The sequence below is a fragment of the Diabrotica virgifera genome, chromosome 3 (assembly GCF_917563875.1).
Source record: "Diabrotica virgifera virgifera chromosome 3, PGI_DIABVI_V3a".
NCBI classification, from domain to species: Eukaryota; Metazoa; Arthropoda; class Insecta; order Coleoptera; family Chrysomelidae; genus Diabrotica; species Diabrotica virgifera.
In genome coordinates this window covers 146040685-146056352 of record NC_065445.1, presented here as the reverse complement: position 1 = coordinate 146056352, position 15668 = coordinate 146040685, and the positions used below count along the sequence as shown (strand labels likewise).

Sequence of the window (15668 nt, the reverse complement as noted above, 5' to 3'; positions counted from 1 at the left end):
ATGACATGTTAGTATATTATGCAACGAGCATTTAATGATGGTCACTATGAAGCGAGTATGACGGATACGAAACGAGCCGCCCAGCGGCGACTTTCTTATAGAGTAGATGATCTAAACGGGTGTCACTACAGATATAGGGAATTCTGTGTGTTAGAGAGAGAGGTATGTGATGTCACAGCTGATATAGGAAAGTATGTGTGTTAGAGAGAGAAACATGGTATCTCTGCTGCTATTGGTCCGATTTAAACGTACGACGGCTCGTTGGAATGGGCGGGAGATAACGAATACAAAAAAACATGGCGGCATAGTGTCAAAAGGGCGCTTTCCGATGTGACGACGTCCGATGGGGCGCGTTCCGATGTGACGGCGTTCTAGCGCTGATCGATCGGTGCGCGATACCAGATGTGCGATCGGTACCTTAATTTTTCGCGGAACGCGAAGCAGATGCGCGGTCGGTACCTTTTTCGCGGATCTCGTAGATACGAAGCGCGCGGTAATTGTGGAATTTAAATAAAACAACAACATAATGCAATTTTTTAAAAGAACTTAAAAGGAACACAGCGGCGCAGCGGTGCGCGATACCAGATGTGCGATCGGTACCTTAATTTTTCGCGGAACGCGAAGCAGATGCGCGGTCGGTACCTTAAGTTTTTCGCGGATCTCGTAGATACGAAGCGCGCGGCTGGTAATTTTGGAATTTAAATAAAACAACAACATAATGCAATTTTTTTATTAAAAGAACTTAAAAGGAACACAGCACGTCAACGCGTCACGTAAAAACGTCACATCAAAACGTCACGTAGGCTTGTGAAATGTCACGTGAAAACGTCACGTCAAAGCACGTCACGTAAAACGTCACGTCAAAGCACGTGAAAACGTCACGTCAAAGCACGTCACGTAAAACGTCACGTCAAAGCACGTCACGTAAAACGTCACGTCAAAGCACGTAAAAACGTCACGTCAAAACGTCACGTGGGCTCGTGAAATGTCGCGTAGGCCTTATTGTCATGGTTGAATCATCATGTAATATAAGACTTGATCAATAAATAAGGCGTTTAAATAAAAAACCCATAACTTTAAAAAATATTTATTTTGTACACAGAAAAATTACATTGGCATTATTTTATTGACAAACCAGTCACGCAGGCGATTCACATTTGTTTCTGCACATGAAAATAATCCAGCGGCATGACATGGGGGGTTTGCAGTAAAACCAAGATTTCCAGCAGCACGAGGCGTACCATCGAACTTGCAAACATCAATAATATGAGGAAAAATTCCAAAAACGTGGCGTTTCTTATCCAAATATTCTGCTTTTTGTTTCCCTCGAACGTAGATACAGTCAGCTGTATATAACAACTCGGTTTGCAGTATCTTATTTATTTCAGATAGTTCAACTTCTCCATCAGAGTACCGGATGCCTAGCAGATTCTTCTCCACGTATGATGCGGTCTTCTTATCCACATTACTTAGCGCATTGAATGGTTTCGGAGGCAAAAAGATGTAATGACTTCGTTTATAACCTATTTCAATGGAAAGTTCTTTAGGAACAAACCACCCATCCACAACGAATCCCTGAATATCTACGAATGCTATTCTCATGATGATTGCTCGTGTACTACTGACACCTCATGCATCTAATTTAGACTTTTTACAATTTCGGTGAGAGGGAAGTACTCCATTACACAGTCGTGAATAATAATACAATAGGCCTTGGTATTGTCGGGAAAACCGTTATTCGCTTCAATATCGAGTTTTACGTCAACGGTGGATGCTTTCATGCTTTCTTCTTGTTTCGAACAATCGATAACGAACAATGCACGATTCTTAAAAGCTGAGAAATCGAGTAGAGGTCGTTTTTGTTGGGAATGTATGTAGCTAGGATAAAATTCGGTATAGTTAAAATAGGCTTCATTGTAATCGGTTTTGCTAAAATCCAATTGCATTCTCTCGTTTGGCCAGTATTCTCCATTTAACGATAATCTAATACTTTGGATGTTGACATTGTCAAATAAAGTAGGATCAGCTGTAATCTTGTCGCGTTTGTTGGTTTGAAAGAAAACAATGACATAACGAGGTCTTTCAACTGATGTGCTAGTTTTAACAGCCCAAACTTCACGTCTGGCACCTCTCGTAATAGCAGGTAATTCATGTAATTCCCACTTTCTAAACGGAATAACTATAGGTTGATCTTGTTGAATAGATTTCATGAGTTCCAATTTAATATCATCATTGGGGAATATGTGCTTCACTCTAAGCTCAATATTGGTAATGTTAATCTTAGCGGTTGTAACAGTTGTAGTTTTGTCAGCGTTTTGTTTTTCTGTAATAACTATGCAATCGTTATCATTTCGAGCTCGAACTAGTCTTATTGTTTGACGACCACACGTAATCAATGGATAATCATTAAAAATGTTGAAAACATGCTTAAGAGGCATCTGTATGCTGAATGAATGATCTGCAGCGTTTAGAATTGGATCCTTAGGGTAATTCCATCCAGCCATAACCATATAATTAGAATCTTCTTGCGTATAACATGTCATGGCACGTACAGCACTTACGATGCCAGGATCCCGCACTGTTTCCATCTCCCTTGCGCTTTCGCTGTACGTACACGAATCGAAAAGGAAGGCACCCACATTATTTGCTAGTTTGACGCCACCATTTCCAGTTATTTCGAGTGATCCTTTAATGCATAACAAGGTTTCGCTCATTGCAAAAAACGAGTCAACTTGATTAATGCTAAATTCGACAATATCATTGCAGTTGAATGATTTGATGAATGGTGCATAAGTTCGGTATTCAGCCTTTCGAATCGATTCATCAAATATTGGCTTACGATAAATATCAAATATTGGAGGCATTGTGATGTTGTTTGAACGCGCTCTCTTTCCATACATTGTAGTCATTTTTTCAGTTTAAAACCCAACGTTTGTAAAAACAATTTGTTTGCGGACGTAAGATGTTGCTGCTTAGATGGTTGCACAACTAATGGTGTTCTGTAGGCAGATTGTTTAAGATATTGCTGCTGAGATGGTTGCACAACTAATGGCGTTCTCTGGGTAGATTGTTCTATTACTAATCCCATCTGCTTTTTGATCTAAGTTCCAGCACCAATGTGCTCTCTTCTCCTCTAAAGTTCACAGGTCGTCCTTCTTGATCGACAGCCAACACAGTGATATTGGTAATTTCACGCTGTGGCACAACAGGTAAATACAACAAATTGTGAGGGGTTTCGTCAATTGCGTACCCAGGATTTGATTGTATGACAAATTCGTAGAGCGTGTGAGCAGGTCTGTTACCGTCAAAGGCTCCGGTACTAATGTTGCATTCAAAGCGTATGCTAGATACTTTAATAATCCTAACAGGTAGATCTGAAGAATGTGTCTGTCTAGGATTTAGTATTACGGGAGAAAACCCTAATATTGTACCAAGACTGTCATTTGGTTGAAATGAAATTTTAAATTGACTGAAGATTTCGCACTGCAACGTATTGTGGTTAGGTTTTAGACTAAATATCATGTCAGGTTTAGATGTATTGGCAGCCCCCAATTTCTTTTGTATGTATTCCTCAATATCGATAATTTCATAACATCCATCGGGGAAATCAAAATGTTGCACTCGGTTATTGACATCGTAGTAATAAAACTTGCAATTTTCGATGTTTGGTATACTGTTGTAAGAATGGAAAAATCGAAGAGCTATTTCGTAATCTTTTTTCGGATCTAATACGATCGGTGTGGGAGGTTGAAACGAGAATATGTTATTCGTGCTGTTTACTCTCAACAACTGCGACATGATGACTGATTCAGGTCAAGAGATTAATAGGTTTATATACAGTAAAAAAACAAATTTATTCACATTTTTTTTATTTGTTCTAAAGCAAGTTTACATAAATGACAAGATGCTTGAGAACCGGGTGGGCCATCACAATGAGTCCTCCAATCAGGTCTGTTGTAATGCACGAAGCAGGGAAGTAGTATCTGCAGGTTAAATTCTTGTCGATATTCCCCAGGCAATTTATGCCATATATATAACAATTCTATAGGTTCTACAGTTCGTATAATATAATCTAGCGGTATTAATTTTAGTTCTTCTTCACTGAATCCTTCAAAACGTTTTTTGTGAAACATATGGTCCAGAAGCAGTTCCATGCCTTTAATATGCTCCATTATATAAAAACTTTAGGCATAAATGTCCACAAATGATTTGATTGTAGGTTTGATACTGATGGTTATTATAGAAAATTTTTGTATGTGTACCTAGATATTTAACAAGTTCTTTGGTCGGCTTCAAATTACCAAATGAATCGAAATACTCTACGTCGTTGTTTATCTTTCTATATGCTACCCAATGTGTTCCGCTGTGTGATGATGCATCTAGATTAACTATTGCGCATTCACGTTTTCGAGGACCGTGTCTAGGCAGAGTGTCATTCATGAAAACACCTCGAAAATGTGGGATTTTAAGTGTTTTCGCGTAATGCGCAATCTCTAAGTCGTACAGCGGACGATTGGGTAGCTTTATTGGAAGTTTTTTTTCAGATACAAACCGAATCCGCCTCTTGGTTTCTTACGCAAGTACAGACCTGAGCCGATGTGTTCCATCGCCTTATTATGGCGCATATCCTCTTCCAATTTCTTTTGGGCGTTCTTTGCGTCAACCACAGTCTTCGCCACCCCTGCTGCACCACCGGCTAAAGCCCCCAATGCAGAAAGACCTGCAAATAGGGGTATGAGGGGTAGGAAACCTCCAGATTTTAGTGGCAACACTCGTGGAAGATCAACTGTTTTTCGTCCACCAAGTTTTTTAATTACCGATTTTGCTATTCGTACAGCTGTCAAAGCAGTATCTCTTAACGATGCTCCTCTCTTCATGGACTTTGCAATTTTAGGTACCACATCCCGATTGAAAGAATAACGTCCCTTTCTTCCACGACGACGAGGACATCCCATTCCCAACTTTCTTTTCGTTTTCATTCCACCGGTTACAAGTAAAGCAGCACTTTTTTCGCCAAAGCTAGCGTCCTTAGACTTGAATCGCTCCCAAGCCCTATCTTCCAATTCTTTATCGGCCTTGTGACGTTCTTCGAGAGATGTATGATGCGAATAAGCGATATCGTGTTGTTTACAAGCTGCGTCTAAAGGATTAATTCCCGGATCTCCGCGTGCAAGACGTTTTTTTAGTTTTGTTCCAGGTCCACAATACTGATAACCAGGAATATGAAGCTCAACTGGAAGTTTATTAATTAGAGAGTTCAAAAGACCTTCCCCTTTGAACACCAACATTGGACTGATGGTCATGCATTTGGTGACATTGGTAATATATTGTTCATATTTTTACTATGTTTAACACACGATGAGAGTCATTCAACAAGAGCAGACGTTACCAATTGATAATCTAGATATTGTACAGAAAGCAACCAACAGTAAACATGGAAAATTATTACCAAACTCATTCAGAGCCATTATTTGTGGTCCAAGTGGATGTGGAAAAACTAACGCCATGCTATCACTTTTATTTAGTCCAAATGGCGTCAAGTTTAAAAATGTCTATGTTTATTCAAAATCCCTCTTTCAACCGAAATACCAACTATTGCGAGATGCATTAGCGCAAGTCAAAGGTGTAGGGTATTTTCCATTTAAAGACAATGAAGAAATTATTGATCCCAACAAAGCTCAACCAAACTCTGTGTTTTTATTTGACGATGTCGCATGTGATGGCCAACACAAGATTCGTGAGTATTATTCCATGTGCAGACATAAAGATATCGATGCGGCTTACTTATGCCAAACATATTCAAAAATACCTAAGCAGCTAATAAGAGACAATTGTAACATGATTGTGCTGTTCAAGCAAGACGAGATAAATTTGAAACATATATTTGATGAACACGTATCGCCAGACATGTCATTTGATGAATTTAAAAAAATGTGTTCAGAATGTTGGAGAGATAGGTATGGTACTGTGGTAATTATGAAAGATTTTGCTCTCAACAATGGACGATATCGCAAAGGATTTGATAAATATATAAAATTGTAAGGTGTTTGTTTAGTCGCCAGCAAAATGCCAGATGATACGGTCGCCATTGCCCTTCGCAAGAAGAAAGTTACCGAATTGGCTAGATCAATTCGCAAAAAATATTTGGCATTGAAGTTAGGTAGAACAGATCAAGATGAGTCACTAAATAAACTTTTTAAACCAATCTCGAAGCCTCTCAAGGATATTGCTCAATCATCAAAAACGTTACATCATACTATCACTAACAAGTTTGGACATGTTAAAAAAGAAGAGGTGAAAAAGGAGGAGGATGAGGATGTATTTCTTGATGCACCCGAGGCATCTGATGAAAACATTCAAGAGCCAATCTCCGGTTCTAACGAGATTCCGATGGACGCCACAGACGAATATATCGACCACTATCCTCCAATAAGTCACAAGTACATAAAAGAATATTTGATAAAAGACGATAAAATCGATAAAAACTATGGTCCATTTTACGATAGTATTAGTGGCTGGATATTGGGAAAACGTCGAATAAACTTTGACAAAGACAATGGAGACATAGTAATAATTCGAGAACGGGATTTTGAAGAACGTAGGTTAAGTGGTACGCCAGGCCTATATCACCTTTTATTTTATGCCAACCCAAACCCAGAACAGTATAATGATGAGGATTTACAAAAGTATAAAACACTGCTGATTAACACAGAGATTCATCTGGATACCTTAGGACGCCTTAAAGGTTCCAGCGGAGAAAAATATCATTCTATTATTAAACCTCTATTCAAACCATCTGATGCAACAATGAAAAAGCATGCAACTCGATCACAAAAAGAACTCGACCACAGAACGAAAACAGCTCGGTCAGCATCTTCATCTACGGTCAAAGGAACGGGGTTGGATGACTCTCGTTTAACATACAACGCTGCACCCTTAGAGTATATTTATTGGGATGACGTCAATGAGTTAGTTGATCGTCTTAAACTCTTGGTGGCTTCGAAAGACGCCGGCAACACATCTCACGACAACGAAATCGTGGCTATCATCAATGAACTAAAAGAAGCCAATATAATAGAGTAACTGAGAATGATGGCATCATTTCCATTATGAGTGTCGACAAATTCGGTCATCACTCTCGTAACAGTATCACCCAAAAGGCAGTACGAGTTACATTTCCACATACTCCTGCCGGAAACATTAATGCCGAAAATGTGAAAATTTGTAATGTTAAGGACCCATCAGAATATAGTGATGCTGCAACGAAAAAATACGTTGATAATCTAATAAATGAGATGCGTAGCGTATACTTTCCAATAATTAAAGCCCATGATGCGATATTAGATCAAAAATCCATTAATATAAAAGATTTAACAATCGGACTAAACGAAGTAAGAAAAGAAGTTCCACTGCTCGAGCAAAAGCTACAAAAAATAATCGCAGATGCTATGAATACACTAAAAAAGGATACGGAGAACAATATAAATAAGTTGTTGCAACAAAAAACTAATGATATACAGGATTTAGCCGTCGGACTAAACGAAGTACAAAAAGAAATTCATAAAACCACAGTTCCACATTTAGCGATCGAACTAAATCAAGTAAGAGAAGAGCTTCATAAAACCACAGTTCCACTTCTCGAGCAAAAATTGAAAAAAATAATCAAAGATGATGTGAATACACTAAAAAAGGATGCGGATAAAAGCATAAAAGAAGCTGCAGAAACACTTGCAAACCATACGATGCACGATATGAAGATGGAACAGAGGTTAAAACAAGTGGAGCAAACATTACAGGATATAGTACGTAATATTGATCTATTGCGCACACATGTTGTAGATGTAGATGCTGGTCGTTAATAAGAAAATGTCTACAGAAAAGGAACAGGTGGTGAACGAATTGCATAAACCAGCACGAAAAATCTATCCTCGTCGACGAACAATAATCAAAGGAATCGATGACTTGTGGCAAATGGATTTGGCCGAAATGCGTCCTTACGCACACCAAAATAAAAATTTTAAACTAATACTAGTCGTAATTGATTGTTTTTCAAAATATGTTTGGACACGCCCTCTAAAGACCAAGACTGGCGAGGAAATTACTCAAGCATTTTCGGATATTCTCGCCCATACTCGACGACTTCCGAAGAACCTCCAATCCGATCAGGGAACAGAATTTTATAACAGAAAATTTCAAAATTTAATGAAAAAACACGAAATTAATCATTACAGCACCTACACGATTAAAAAAGCCGCCATTTGTGAAAGAGTCATTAGAACGTTAAAAGCAAAGTTGTACAAGTATTTCAGTTTACATGGATCATACAAATGGTTAGAAGCTCTACCTGTAATTACCGAGGAATACAACAATACAAGGCACAGTAAAACGGGATACACACCATCTCAGGTCAACAAATCCAACGAAAAAGCTATTTTAAACAAGAGTTATAGTCATTTAAAAATTGCTGGTCCAAGAAAATATAAAATTGGTGACATTGTGCGTGTCTCAAAGACAAAACATTTATTTGAAAAGGCCTACACGCCCAATTGGACGACGGAATTATTTAAAATTGTAAAAGTTAAGATAACAAATCCTATAACGTATTTGCTTGAAGACATGCAAGGTATACCGATTAGCGGGGGGTTTTACGAAGAAGAATTACAGAAAACATTAAACCCTGACATTTACTTGGTTGAAAAAGTACTTAGACGAAAAGGCAATAAGATGTATGTGAAATGGCTCGGTATGGACAGCAAACATAACAGCTGGATTAACGTTAATGACGTAGTTTAGGAGGATCTATCTTTTAATCCGCCGCGTAGCAATACATTTTTTGCAAAGAGGTTGTTTTTACCACAAGGAGTAGGGGAATATAAAAGAACTCATGCTTCAGTATCAATGTCAGTACAAGTGAACATGAGCTCTCAAGATAGTGGGTATTCTTCAGGTGGCTCTCAAGATAGTGGGTATTCCTCAGGTGGTTGTGAATTTAGCATCGATATGCCTAGCAACGAAGACTATAATCAAGAATTAGATAGAGCTTTGGAAAATTATGAGGCTGCCGCCAAATCAGAAGTTTTCTACCTGCTTGCAACAAAATACACGTTATCGGGCTATGAAGTACAATGTGGTATAAGCCCTGCAAGATCATTTTCGCCTGCAGTGATTTTATCTCAGCAATATAAACCAACCAGAATATCACTCAGCGCATACGAATGGTATTCCTTTATTTCAATCATTACACAACAACTAATTGATTTTTTCCAATCAACTGATGACCTCATGCACCCAACTTTTCCATGCGAAGAATACTGCACTGTTACCCCGATAGTTTACGATGATTGTAAATTCATTATTGTTAAGAAGCATGGTGTGGAGTACTATATGGATGAAGAAGAAGTGAAGCAAATTGTTGAACTTAACACTAGTGTGCTATCGCCTCGTATGCAGTTGTTAGAAAATTTGAACTTTTGTGAATATTATTATAATGTTTTAGATTTTTGTAAAAATGCTGCAGATAGTTTAAACCCCTTGCAAATATTGTATGCTTTTTGTTCTATAATGTCAGATGATATGACAAACAATGCTCTTAGGGAGTTCATTTATTTTTATAAAATTAGGGTAATTAATGATTTGAATAAATAAAAAAAAAATACCAATTTAGAGTTTTTATTTTACCATAATATATATATTACACACTATTTTACAATATATATACAAGAAAGAGAGAGATAGCAAGTGGATATTGTTATGCGTTTAGTACAAAAGAGAGATAGTAGCTTATGAACATAATTCGTCTCAAAAATCAATTTTTATATATTTGCAATTTGTAGTTTTAATTCTCTTAGACAATTTACTTAGGATTGTATTCGCTATTTTTTGTAAATTGGGGGGAATCCATAGGGAGCCCCGCATCTTCGACACCCGCATGACATCACTTTTTCACAGTTCTTCACAATTTGTAGTTTTAATTCTCTTATACAATTTACGTTTAAACTGAATCGTATTTGCTTGGGAATCTTAAAATTCGCGGTACATCCTTGCTTGCTGTACCATCGTTCAATACCAATCACATCTTGAGGGAGAGGATGTTGCTCTCCACTTGGAAGCGTAAATGTCTTTGTATTAGCATCAACTACATCCCAATAAATTTTATTGGCTGCTATTTGTTGCAGATTAGCGGGAGTCCATAGGTCTGGTGTAACACATCTGTGAGACATTTCAACGTTCTTCTGCAATAAAAATCTATTCTAAAATACTGTAATGTCCCAATGGTAGGGTTCTAAAACTATTTGGAATTAAATATCTTTTATCGTCATAAGGACTTAGCGCAATTTTTGTTTGTTCTATACTATAGACGTTATGGCTATATGACCGAATGGAGTGTTGAGTAGCAGTTTGTTCCTTAAAAAAGAATCAATATTACTGCCTACTTCAGACTTCTGGTTCAGAATCATCAAACCTGTTATTTCTAGGCATTTCATGTAATGCATTAACGCAAGACTCGTAATCTTTTAAATCGAATAAAACTTGAGTAAAGCAACTATTGCACCAATAATATGGTTGCTGATATACGCATTCAACGATATCATCAGCATCATAAACTTCGTGAGTATGGTCGTAACGCACCAGTAAAAATTTATTTAAGGTCTCATGAGCATTTTTGAATGCAAAAAAACATGATTTACATACGTTTAGGCGATGCTGCTTAAGATAATATCCATTAGCCCATACACAATAACTGGAGTGTTCATCTTCAAATATACTCCCCCAATCTGACTTTCCTAATACGACATTTCTTAAATGTGACGGTATGTGTTTAGAGCAAGCAATAAATTCTATTCCTTTATATGAAGGAATAGGATCATTTTTAGCACTGCTTATCATCGTTTCCCATTTATATAAAGGAAATTTTTTTAATATTATTTTTGTTAATGTCCACGGCAAGGGGGACTGCTCGATGAAATATGATGCTGATACTGTTGTTTCACAGATTTTTTTGATAGACAGGTCGGTCAATGATGGAACATTCATCTACAAAAAAAAATCTATTCTAAAATACTGTAATGTCCCAATGGTAGGGTTCTAAAACTATTTGGAATTAAATATCTTTTATCGTCATAAGGACTTAGCGCAATTTTTGTTTGTTCTATACTATAGACGTTATGGCTATATGACCGAATGGAGTGTTGAGTAGCAGTTTGTTCCTTAAAATCATTTAAACAGTTTACATAATCATCGAATTTTATAACATTTTTTACTATATTATATTTAGTCCCTTTTGCTTTTTTAGTGATTCGACCAGATTGAACTTTAAAAGTATACATTTTTGATCGTAATCCCACAAATTTTGTCATAATTTCTCCTTTATTTTCATCTTTCATTACTCCTAAAACTTTTTTATTTACGCGAGGAATATTATAGATATTATCTACAGCGTAATCGGATGTATCAAATTTTGATAGATCTTGTTTTATTACTTCCTCATATGCATCATGACAGTACAGTTCATAAATAAAGCTATCGGTATCCATATACATTAAATTACATTTATCTGCGCCCAATTTTGGAAGCATATAGTCGTAATGAAATTGGTACATACATAATTTTGATATATCTAAAACAGTCATGCCAATGTATAAGGGTTTATTAAAAACTAGATCTGATTTAATCAGTTCTATAGCTACTAAATTTTCATTAAATATCTTTCTGCTATGAAACCTGGCACTAGAAATTAAATTTTTAGCACCATATCGCCCATTCCATGATCTGACTAGTTTTACTATTCTATGTTTCCTTATATTCTCCATAGTCTTTCCAAATACACTATTATTGGCCAATTTGTATAAATTTCTTCCAAAATCGTTCGTAGCTGCAGCTCTAAGTCGAGTATTTAATTCTATGTAGGGTCGCAGCCACGCAGACTGCTTAAATTTCAAAATTTTATGAATCTTTTTTAAAACTAACCCATTAGCCAGCATTTGTTTTAAATTTCTATAATGAACGATATATTCTTTTTTATTATAAAGTGTTGTCATTAGTTTAGTATGATTTGAACCCAAAGCTTTGCGGTGTTCGGCAGCGAATGGAAAATCTGAGTGCAGATCATGTAATTGGCGAGGATAGTCCAAGTCAACTTGTAACATGTACCCTACGGGAGAGTCATCAGGTACAGACATAACATCAATGTCTTTGGCATCCATCCATTCGAACCCTCCGTAGGGTAAGGGTTCTCCCATAGCCCACCCATATAAATTATTGACATCAAAATACATTAAGTATTTTGAGGGCTGTGCGGGGTCATAATTAGACATGTACTTATTATTGGCCTCCGACATTCTACCGCTACATACTGAAATTCCTCCACGAATTGCTTTCTCCATAAATAGTATCATGTCAACGTCACGCAATAACTCGAGGTTACACCCCACGTATTTCAACATACAATCCCAAGAATAACCGGGCATTGTGTAGTACCAGGCTGGATCTAACCCATAAGTTATAAAACATTTTTTGCGGAAAGTTTCAAAAACATCTGCTAAAAGCACAATATCGGTTTTTAAGTACAAATCTGAATATTGACCTAAATTTTCAATGTTAAAGGTATCCCAAACTATTTTAGCATGAGCATACTTCTCATCTGTAAGATTCGTATCGTTTAGCTTATTATAAAATGCCTCTATTGGAGGTAAATCGGTAATGTTTAATTTTTCCCAAGAATCAATAAAATCATAGCAAAATACCCCTTTTTTAGTTATTAATTTAAATTCATCGTCACTTAACCTGCTAAATTCTCGCTTGCAAATTTTAAAGTCATTTTTATTTAATGTTGAGACCAATTCATCTAAAGAGGCTCCTAAAAATCTTAATGAATCAATAAATCGAAATTTTATATTAGTAACAGCATCGTTAAGTGTAAATGAAATGTATTTTTCTTTATTGACTGGAAGTAGACTAATATCTCCTTTTTTGCTTAACTCTGAAATTATAAAATGACTGTCGTAGCCACTCATATTGTGAAAAATAACTGGGACGACAAACAATTTTTTGAAATTTAAATTACAGGCTTGGTGGGCGAAATTTCTGAACTCCCCCGTAAAATGGTCGTGGTCTTTAACAATGATATCTGTAGGAGAAAAACATTTTTCGCATATGTGACACCTTGTGGCTTTACTGGTACTCGGGTTTTCCTGCATTGGTATAATTTTCTTAATTTTCGAATGAATACTTTGAGCTAAATTTGGTAATTCATTAGCAAACCACTCCATGCAGTCAATGCCTCTATAACTCTTAAAAAAAGACAACTTTTCATCATAGCTACATTTTACATAGTATCCAGCACTATACGGAATATGTTTTTGATATTTTTTAGTACAACAGGATGTTTGGAGGTCTGTAACTTTTTCTAACATGCACTCAAAATCTGCATATATGACAAATGGCGTTGTTTGTTTATAAGTATAATTTTTAAAACTAACAGCATCATATTTAGGAAAAGACATTTTACAATTATTCATATCTGCACACATTTTTTCATGTTCCGACAATTTCCCTTCAGTTGAAAAATAATTTAAGCATCTATTGCAAAGAAATAATTTGGTCTTTCTTTTATTTAATTGACCAGCAACTAATTTAGACATATCCGTAATGTGACAGTAGTGGTACTTAATTTCTGAATTATCATTATCCACTGGAGGTGCTTCATAATCGTTTAATTTAGGAAAATAGTGATTCTGAATTAAAAGAAGATTTACATGTTTGGCAACGACTGTTTTAGTTAATCTAGCTGGATATACTGTGAAAAATGACTTTTCATTATTTTCTATTAATTCTAAAGCAAATACATTGACTGATATATTATTTAATTTTTCAAATTTTGAAATTTGATGTAACGGCATTGGTGCCTCTAGGTCTTCTGTTTTTAGTACTGTACTGTACCATGGGTATGAGGATGGGAGTTCTTTATGTGCTTTAGCTGGATAGAGGGCACTAACTATTGCCCAATAAAAACATGCTTGATCAGAATTTTTTACATTAATACAAGCACGCTTTTTTTGAATACTCTCAGGAAGTTTAATATACGAGGAACCATTTCCAATTTCATATCGATTAATATTTACTTCTAAAGATACAATTCTATTTAATGCAAAACCGGAGTCCCTTTCCTGAAACTCGGATAATTTAAGATTTATTTTATCTTTAACATTCTCAAAAAACCACCGCTCTGTATCGGTAGATACGTCTAGTACAGCATTTTTTGTATTAAAATATTTAAAATTTACAATTTCCTCCTCCCCCGATTTTTTAATAAATTCTCCACAAAAACAAACATTAACTTTAACAACTTTATCTGCTTTTAAAATTTTTCTGATTTTATTTTTAAAAATAATATAACAATCATTTAGGAAATGTGCTAAGTCCTTATGCCATAAATTAACTATAACTCCAGTTTTAATTCGACTTTTAAACGCGGAAACTACATTTTCCCATTTAACTCTATGTTTTAGTTTGTTGTCTAGCCCCATACCGACATGTCTATTGAAAATAATCTGTTTAAAATGTTTAAAATGTCCTACATGCGTTTGCAGTTTTCTAATTGTACCTATAGGCAAAGTGCGTTTTTTTATTACTTTATTACAAGTTTTGATTTGTTTCGTTAAGCGTTTCACCCAAATTTCTTTGTCTTTAGCTGTGAATTTATCAAAAACTATCTTTCTGATTCTTTTGATGAATAACAGTAAATTTTTACATTGTTTAACAATATCCATATTGCTTACCTCTCTTTCTCTCAGTATTTTCGCTTAGATAATTTTAAATGATGTCATGGGCTGGTACTGTTGGCCGCAGTCCACCAGGCCGTGATAAACTATCGAATACTTCCCGCTCGAAAACTCCTCAATGACGGGGCTGTAGGTATCTGTGACTCTAGGCGGTAGAAACACCACCTCTTCCCCCAAATCTAACAGAACAGCTTGCCCAAACTTTGTCTTCACAATTTTGGCTCCCGTAATGGGTACTGGAATGTCGATCGGTAATTCTTTGAGTTTCTTCACGGGTTTCCTCGCTACGACAGATGAGGCATTAATTTTTGATAAATCCATCTGAAATGAAGGAGTGATATAAATAACCAAGCAAAAAACATTGAGTTGTATTCAAAATCAAAACACGAAAAGATTTAACAAAGAATAATTACGAAGAATGACGAATAATTGACATTCAGCATGCTAACAGTAAGTCTTTTTTGTTTGTAGACAATCAGATGTCGAAATAATAACTCTCATCTGGAATAAAGGGATAAATAGCAGAGTAGAAAACATTAATTAAAAAAATCAAAGAAAAACAGAACAGATTTAACAAAGAATAATTACGAGAAAATAAAAAAGAATAATTGTCATGCTGGCATGAGGTCTTGTAGACAATCAGGTGCTAAAATAATAAATCTCATCTGGAATAAAGGAATTTTATAAATAGCTGACCAAAAAACCGAACAGATTTAACAACGAATAATTACGAGAAAATAAAAAAATAATTGTTATGCTAGCATGTCTTTTTTGTAGACAATCAGGTGCTAAAATAATAAATCTCATCTGAAATGAAGGAATTTTATAAATAGCTGACCAAAAACTTGAAAAAACCGAACAGATTTAACAAATAATAATTACGAGAAA

General features: G+C 35.8%; 3 protein-coding genes across 3 annotated transcripts; all 3 read right to left on the bottom strand.

Annotated features, from left to right (window-relative positions):
* Positions 1-1637: 1637 nt before the first annotated feature.
* On the bottom strand, positions 1638-2900 carry LOC126882582 (uncharacterized). Its single transcript, XM_050647555.1, has one exon. It carries the CDS (start codon positions 2898-2900, stop codon positions 1638-1640), a length of 1263 nt encoding a protein of 420 aa, XP_050503512.1.
* Positions 2901-9655: 6755 nt separating this feature from the next.
* Positions 9656-14910, bottom strand: LOC126882091 (uncharacterized). The gene is made up of 2 exons (XM_050646930.1): positions 14778-14910; positions 9656-11034 (listed from the first exon to the last, which is right to left on the bottom strand). Exon 2 carries the CDS (start codon positions 11032-11034, stop codon positions 10435-10437), a length of 600 nt encoding a protein of 199 aa, XP_050502887.1. The 5' UTR covers positions 14778-14910; the 3' UTR covers positions 9656-10434.
* Positions 11049-13013, bottom strand: LOC126882581 (uncharacterized). The gene is made up of 2 exons (XM_050647554.1): positions 12006-13013; positions 11049-11927 (listed from the first exon to the last, which is right to left on the bottom strand). Exons 1-2 carry the CDS (start codon positions 13011-13013, stop codon positions 11049-11051), a joined length of 1887 nt encoding a protein of 628 aa, XP_050503511.1.
* Positions 14911-15668: the final 758 nt, after the last annotated feature.

What these genes read in the sequence shown, in the direction of transcription:
- LOC126882581 (XM_050647554.1), bottom strand. Translation starts at nt 13,013, where the DNA reads ATGAGTGGCTACGACAGTCATTTTATAATTTCAGAGTTAAGCAAAAAA. An exon ending in ATAATAAAAAAGAATATATC is followed by an intron (nt 11,928 to 12,005) that starts GTTCATTATAGA and finishes TTGAAATTTAAG; the next exon opens with CAGTCTGCGTGGCTGCGACC.
- LOC126882091 (XM_050646930.1), bottom strand. Translation starts at nt 11,034, where the DNA reads ATGAATGTTCCATCATTGACCGACCTGTCTATCAAAAAAATCTGTGAA.
- LOC126882582 (XM_050647555.1), bottom strand. Translation starts at nt 2,900, where the DNA reads ATGTATGGAAAGAGAGCGCGTTCAAACAACATCACAATGCCTCCAATA.